Source organism: Triticum dicoccoides, chromosome 3B (assembly GCF_002162155.2).
Source record: "Triticum dicoccoides isolate Atlit2015 ecotype Zavitan chromosome 3B, WEW_v2.0, whole genome shotgun sequence".
In the NCBI taxonomy this organism is placed as follows: Eukaryota; Viridiplantae; Streptophyta; class Magnoliopsida; order Poales; family Poaceae; genus Triticum; species Triticum dicoccoides.
Window position 1 is genome coordinate 16,437,077 of NC_041385.1, and position 7,696 is coordinate 16,444,772.

Genomic DNA, 7,696 nt, shown 5'->3' on the forward strand with positions numbered 1-7,696 from the left:
GCCGCGCGTCGTATCGACTATCGATGCCCACTCGCTCCGCCCGAACCAGCTCGGGAAGGGACGGGGCAGGCCACCACTTTGCCCTGACGCCCGGTCAGCTCCCGTCCTATACTCCTGTGTCTCTGCTCCATCCATCCATCCATCCATCCATCCATCAGAGCATGGCAGAGCAGTCCGCATGAGACAGCTTTACTCTGTGGATGGAGTGCTGTGCGGAGTATGAGCCAGATTCTTCTTTACTAGTAGTACTAGTATAGTCCAAATGGGACTTTTTCACTGTTCTAACCCATTTGTCAAAATTTAGCACGATTTGACCCGTGTTTGAAAGTTTTTTTTGGATCTGACTCATTTCAAGACGCCAGCAACCGTGGCGTCTAGATTACACTGAAGACGCCACTAACCATGGCGTTTAGGTCCAAAAGGTTAAGTGACATGCATTCATGCATGCACACATGCATTTTTCGTGCAATACTATTATCTTTTTTTAGTTGTTTTAGTTTAGAACATGTCCGGTGATGAACCGTGGAGAACTTTTGGATGATGTAAAGTGGATTTGGTGTCCGTTTGCTGACGATTTTTATGTCCGTTGTTTGATCTACGTAGACTAGTTCACGTTGCATGGATAGTATGGATATAGGGTGCCGAATATGAGGTATGCGGTTGTGCGAGTGAGAATTTGAGGCGTGACCGGTCACTGTCCGCGGACGTGTAGGACTTCGGATTTGATAATCGTGATTATAGGGCTTCGGATTTGATAATCGTGATTGTAGATGCTCTAACGGTATCTTCGTCAAATGATTATGCTCTAACGGTTTCTCCGTCAAATGATTGATCACGTATCATAAATGCAAAAAATGTATTTTGGCATCTCCTATAGCTATCTAGCACACAGTGTATAAATATTTTTGCCTCAGATCTCATCAGATCAGATTAATGCTCGCGTGAGGAAGCCACCGCCACACGAAAAATGCATGTGTGCATGCATGAATGCATGTCACTTAACCTTTTGGACCTAAACGCCATGGTTAGTGGCGTCTTCAGTGCAATCTAGACGCCACGGTTGCTGGCGTCTTGAAATGGGTCAGATCCAAAAAAACTTTCAAACACGGGTCAAATCGTGCTAAACTTTGACAAATGGGTTAGAACAGTGAAAAAGTCCCCAAATGCACCAATCTTCCTCACCCTCAGGCCCTTTCAAAATTCAAATAAGATGGCACTTTTGTTGCTCAAGTGCAAAATATCTACTATCATGCTTGTGCTCCATTAGCATCAGCTTCTTTCAACTGCACTACTTCTATACATCTACCAGCTGGTGTTATATTTTTCTGCCATGTGTTCTAGAAATAGAAAATATGTATCTCGGTAATAAGAAGAAGAAGAAATTGAACTTCTAACTCGAACTTTAAAAAAGTAGCTACTCATAACCTTTTCCCGAAAGGAATAATCTTTCTTTTCTACCAAATTCCTGTCCAACTCTTAATTCCTACCTTTTGATTTCCTCCAAGCCGAATGAGCCCTTAAAGGCTTAAACCAAAGGATATTAGTGTAGTGGTCAAATTTGTAGGAGAAAATCCTGCATTTAACATCTCTTCTAACAGCGATAAAGATTTCCTTTTTTTTCAAATATCTCCCAGTTGTTCACATAACAAGAAGTTAAAGAAGAAGTTCTTCACACTCACTAACTATTGGCTGCTCTCTTTCTGTTTTCATTACATGCAGCTGGCAAATGGCAATGGAATTTCTACAATTTTCTTCTCATAGTTAGCATCAAATCTTGTGTGTGAATGTTTATTTCCTTCTGAGCAACCTGCACTTGATAGATCTAAAAGGACTTTCAAGACAGAAAATGGCATGCTCCAAAGGTTTGCGTTTATGGTTCAAATAAATCCTGGTGTGTTATATCTTTATTTCTGAACTATATCTAAGAACACTCATGTCATGTATATCATCAGTTATACATTTTCAGCGTTCTGAACTATTTCGAAAAATATGAGATGATTTCAAACAATATGTCTCCAGAATATTATTATGCTTGCACAACATTATTAGAAGAGGGTCAGAACTTCAAGTAAGTACCCTCGCCAAAAAAATAGTTCAAACAAGTAGCACTAACTGACGGAGTTGTTCAACCTTCACAGTTGTAAAATTCCCTTGTGAACACAACTAAATATAGTTCCAACCACCACATAAAAAACAGAGTTTTTCCACAAATTTCACGCTGCAGTTGCTCACAACTTTCAACCTATTGCTGGTTGGTTACATGATTAATGCGCACTTACATCTCAGCTTGCAGCCTGATGTTGTTTCTCAACTCCCAAGGAACAGCATTCTTCAAGTACTACTGATGTTGTTCAGCCTTCAGTCCTAAATTCATCTCTGAAAAGAACAAAAATATAGCTTCAGGCTTCATGTACAAAACACACTTTTTTCACAAATTTAACAGTGTAATTGCTTTCACAAATTTCAATACGATAGTTCTCTCAAGTCCCGAATAACACCAGACGTGTACCTTCTCCAAGTACATCAAAATGTGCATGAGAAACAAAACAGGTTCAAAGTCTCTGAGATATTCAACTGGAATCAGCAGCTTGTCAGGCATTATCTCACAGAAATGCACGTGAACATCGAGAGTATTGCAGTCAACAGTCAGCCACAAGTTATAATCTAGACGGATTTGGTGCAATGGTAATATAACTCAGAAATACATGGGGCAACGTGAGCTCCGACCACACTACAAATGCAACAATGGTGGTTAAGTAAACATGCATGAGACAATCTAGAGAAACAACAGTTCGAAAGTTTCATGGGGATCATATTCAGTCAACTACCTTAGTTCAGAGAGTCAGTAGACGGGGTCTTCGCAGATTTTGCATTGTCAGGAGAGGCAATTAATTCTTCTAGTGTGCGGAACCTCTTGTGATCGGCTGCCAGTTCTTCCACGGGCCCCTTGTGACGTTCAAGCTTCAGTTGAAACCTAGGACTTGTCCTAGGAGTGCCAGTATGGTAATCCTTCCTAGCATGTTTCACCTTCTCCCTAACCAGCTCTGCATCAGCACCATCAGAGGTCAGAACCTCAGCTGGCAGCTCTTCCACGGACCCGTTACGACATCCACGCTTTGTTTCAAACCTAGGACTTGTCCGAGGAGTGCCGGTATGGTAGTTCTTCCTAGAAAGTTTCACTTCCCCTCTCACCAGCTCAGCATCACCACCTTCAGAGGTCAGAACCTTGGCTGGCATTTCTTCCACAGACCCGTTATGACATTCATGCTTTGGTTCAAACCTAGGACTTGTCCTAGGAGTGCCAGCAGGGTAGTTCTTCCTAGGATGTTTCAGCTTCCCTCTCACCAGCTCTTCATTGCCTCCTTCAGAGGTCAGAGCCTTGGCTGGCAGCTCTTCCACAGGCCTGTTATGGCATTCAAGCTTCGGTACAAACCTAGGACTTATCCTAGGAGTGCTGGTATGGTAGTTCATCCGAGGATGCTTGACCTTCCCTCTCAACAGCTTTGCGTTGCCACCTTCAGATGTCAGAGCCTCGGCTGGCAGCTCTTTCACAGGCCCGTTATGACATTCACGCTTCGGTTCAAACCTAGGACTTGTCCCAGGAGTGCCGGAATGGTAATCCTTCCCAGGATGTTGCATCTTCTCTCTCACCAGCTCCGTGTCGCCACCTTCAGAGGTCAGTGCCTCGGCTGGCAGCTCTTCTAGAGGCCCGTTCCGACATTCAGGCTTCAGTTCAAACCTAGGACTTGTCCTAGGAGTACCGGTGTGGTAGTTCTTCCTGGGACGCTTCACCTTTCCTCTTACCAGCTTTGCATCGCCACCTTCAAAGGTCGGAGCCTTCAGAACGGTAGAAGTCGGGCCTGAAGAAGGTCAATGTTAATTTATTTTCTGGGAAGGGTGCTGTTAACTTCAAATAATAATAATTTGTTGCAATGTTTGCTTGATACACACAACTGTACTGAGAAAAGGATAGAGGAATATACTGGGGAACGGCGCTGATGTGGGAGAGCGAGGACAGTTGTGCGATTCAGCCATATCAAGAGGTGCTTTTTCAGTAACCAAAGACAATGCTGTAGCTTCCAAACCATTTCCAGAGTCAGAAGCTTCTTGACTTCCTCCAGTAGCTACAACAAGCACAACCTTCACATCTTGGCTTCCTTCACTAGCTGCAACAAACGCAGCCTGCACATCTTGGCTTCCTTCACGAGCTGCAACAAGCACAGCTTGCACATCTTGGCTTCCTTCACTAGCTGCAACAAGAGGTTCTTTTTCCGTAACCAAGGACGATGTGGTGGCTTCCAAAGCATGTCCGCAATCAGCAGCCTCTTGTCTTCCTTCACTAGCTGCAGCAAACACAGCCTGCACATCTTGCCTTCCTTCACTAGCTGCAACAAACGCAGCCTGCACATCTTGGATTCCTTCACCAGCTACGACATGCATAGTCTGCCTATCAAGCGACGCCGCCCGGTGCTGAGTTGCAATATGATCCTCCTGAACAGTCTCATCATCGCTGCTGCTCAAGTCAATAATATCATGATCACTCAGATCTATGAAATCTATTACAGTCATCTTGCGGCCTGAAATAGTAAAATTGTGTGAGCAATGATTAATGAAGAATGGTGCAGGAATAAAAAGAAGTTGAAGCTATATCCATCCATCATACATTTCACCCCTAAGGGAAAATAAACAAGTAGCAAGGATAATAAAAATAACCAAAGTCACTTACCCTTTTTAAGAATCGAGATACTTGAACATTTATGTAGCTATTATAACATGACTGGCTCTTTAACTTGGAGCACCGGCCATGAACTCTCTTTTTTGGTACATGTGGTAAAACAACAGTGAGTGTACTATCGAAGACAAATGCAGTAAGATTATTTTCATATAACCCGTCATAAATATTTTAATGTGCAAATTCAAAGAACTCTGATTCCAGAGCTCTAGCGGTTGCTTTGATTCCTACATATCCATTCAGTATATCTTGATTGAAAATGAAGCTATCATTTCCTTCTGTACATTGCTAAATGAATAGATTTCACAAGAGGTCGAGAAGCTCGAGTAGTAGTAAGAATTAGAGTTCTTCCTCAATTATGGAATTTTTCACATAGCTCGGGTCAATTAGCATCTCCATGTGTTGAGTTAAAAGTAACAGCGACATTCCTAAAAATCGAACAAAAATGGCTTTACCGGATCCAAGTGTGACCAAACTGTCGCTTTCTTGATCGTATCCACTAGAATGAGGCTATTTGTGAATCTTGAGACCTGAATTTGATATAACCTTTAGGATAGCAAGAGCTGGAGCTGTTGTAAATAGTACAAGCGCTTGAAGTTGTAATGAGTGTTAATGCAAAAAAAACTCATTGTAATGCAAAATAATAAGAAAGGAGAAAAAAAATAACATTGAATCCTACAGAAAAAGATCATTGGATGATATTATCTAGGTTCACAGTTTTGAGACATAGGGAAGGATAATGTTTGTATAAGTAATCATTAACAAGAATAATGGGTCGAAAATTTTCAAACAACATTTGTTTCACCAGCAATGAATAATGAAAGGCATGTAAGGCAAGACCAGACTACCTTCAGCTCAAATTTTATCCTTGCAATAACTTGAAGGCCAAGGTTCTTAGCTTTCACCACATTGACTAGTACAATTGCAGCAGCACCAACTGTACAGTGCTGGAAGATAAGAAAGGCACTACAGTTACACTTTAATGTAACATCGCTTCGTGTAATTCATCTTAACCATGCAAAAAAGAATAAAATTTGAGCTCTGAAATAATCTAGCTCTTCATTACTCTCTTAAGATGACACAGAACAGACCGTTGATTTTTACTACTGAAAATCTACAACATTGTTTGGCTGAAGGTAGTCTGGTCATGTAAAAATAAAGCTACAATGCTAGACCAAGCAGGATCATAAATCTGAATGAATTTTTTTTTTTGCAAGGTAAATCTGAATGAAATTGTTATGTTAACAAATACTGAATAGCGGCACTTCAATCACATAGCTCAATTCTACTAGCTGGATGTTTTTATTCAGGGTTATGGTACCATACTGGAATATTGCTGTTTAAACTATTTTGCAAAGTTACCATCTAAGTAAATATCCATAAATTAATAAAACAAATAACAAGGGTATGAAAATTGCAAACCTTATAGTAGAAGAACTGCCAGCTGTTACAGGCCAATTCTTCTTAAACGCTGGCCCCAAGTTTCTTCAGCTTCACTGGGTCAAACTGTGCACATAGATGACCAGAGAAACCATGAAAAAACAGTAAGGAAAAAAGGCATGCTGATGGTTATGTATTTGCGCTGTCTTTGATGTGTTACTCTTCTGTGTACCACAAAATTATATTGAATCTGTATGTCAAAACCAGACCATGTTAGTATATCAATAAAAAGTGAAACCATGTGCAGATGACAAAGAAGAAATTCATTCCGTTACACAGATTCCGCAAATTTAGTAATCCATAAGTTCAACACTACTATAATCTGACTACTGGATTTTCAACTAACCCCTCTTTCAGAATTGAGATACTGATATCATATCAACGAAACAACTATATTTCCTTAATTAACTGCTATTTTTGGCTTTGACAGCCTCTCCAACTTAAAGCATCCAACCATAAACATCCCATATATTTTAGCTTGCCAATTTGAAGAACTCCGATTGCAAAAATCTAGAATTTTCTGCAGGATTTGTTCACAGCAGTTCGTCAAGCGAAGTCGAAGACGCGCCTGGTTGGCGGAGAAAACTTTGATGATTGCAATTTAGGAGAGCAGCAGGCTCGTTCGCCCCTAAACCTTAATTTTTCATGTGCCCTTGGCCAAGTACTTTAGCTGAAAGGTGTGCTTAGCATAAACAAATTATACTACAGCTAACTAGTACCACCCACCAATGTCAGGAGATCTCTGTTTTACTGTTCAATATACTACTAGTACTAGTTTAAGCTGGCATTGGTGGGATCAGTGAGCTCTCGAATGCTACGAGGAAAGAGTTGGCAAATCGCAAAGAGGGCATCTGAAAAGAAGAGATCTGGAAGAGAAAGACAGAGACGGAGGCAGCAGACCTTGGTTCCTCTGCTTCCCTTTCTCACCCCACCTTCAGGCTACTTCCTTGCTCGCCTCGCCCCCCTCCCCTCACCTCCGCTTGGCTGTCAGGCCCCCAACAAAACGGCCGAAAATCAGAGCGCGATCGGTGCTCTGCAAGGAAACCAGCCGGGATCGTTGAGCAGCGAGCAAGAACCAGCTTAAAATCAGCTCCAAGAAAAGAAAGACGGGGGTTCCTCACCCGCGGGACGGATCCACCGGAGGCCTTCGCTCAGCGCCCACGGCAGCGCGGTCCACCAGAGGAGGAGCTGATCCGGTGGGGGGATGCTCTCCGAGGGAGGCAGGGGTCGCCGGATCGGTTCAGTCAGTCAAGAGCGTACGGGGCGGAGAGGACGGAGGAGCCACGGGTGGGAAGAAAACTAGAAAAGGGAGGAGCGCCTAGGATGATCACGTGGGGGGTTTCTGCGCCGTGGGACCCACCGAGAACACTGGGCAGGGACACAACAAAAAGAACATGTAGAACGGCCCAACTCCTTTATTCACAAGTTAAAAAACGTCCATAAGAAAAACTTTCCCCTCCCTCCCGAGCCGCTCCCGCGGGCGGCTCTGGAGGCTCCAACCCTAGCCCCGCGAGCGCCCCCCTC

At 42.8% G+C, this 7,696-nt stretch overlaps 1 protein-coding gene across 9 annotated transcripts; it reads right to left on the bottom strand.

Moving 5' to 3' along the window:
* Window positions 1-1,998: 1,998 nt before the first annotated feature.
* On the bottom strand, window positions 1,999-7,477 carry LOC119274422. 9 transcript variants are annotated; one of them, XR_005135147.1, is made up of 9 exons: window positions 7,294-7,477; window positions 7,073-7,205; window positions 6,155-6,362; window positions 5,188-5,262; window positions 4,727-4,813; window positions 3,984-4,577; window positions 2,829-3,860; window positions 2,510-2,731; window positions 1,999-2,376 (listed from the first exon to the last, which is right to left on the bottom strand). XR_005135147.1 is itself a non-coding variant. In XM_037555124.1 (9 exons), exons 7-8 carry the CDS (start codon window positions 4,567-4,569, stop codon window positions 2,830-2,832), a joined length of 1,617 nt encoding a protein of 538 aa, XP_037411021.1. In that variant the 5' UTR covers window positions 4,570-4,577; window positions 4,727-4,813; window positions 5,188-5,262; window positions 5,581-5,679; window positions 6,155-6,238; window positions 7,073-7,205; window positions 7,294-7,476; the 3' UTR covers window positions 1,999-2,376; window position 2,829. The 9 variants fall into 9 exon arrangements, 8 of the variants coding, with proteins under 8 accessions (XP_037411021.1, XP_037411016.1, XP_037411022.1 ...); XM_037555124.1 differs by lacking the exon at window positions 2,510-2,731 and adding an exon at window positions 5,581-5,679 and having other exon boundaries at window positions 6,155-6,238; window positions 7,294-7,476; XM_037555119.1 differs by lacking the exon at window positions 2,510-2,731 and adding an exon at window positions 5,581-5,679 and having other exon boundaries at window positions 7,294-7,476.
* Between the last annotated feature and the right edge of the window lie 219 nt (window positions 7,478-7,696).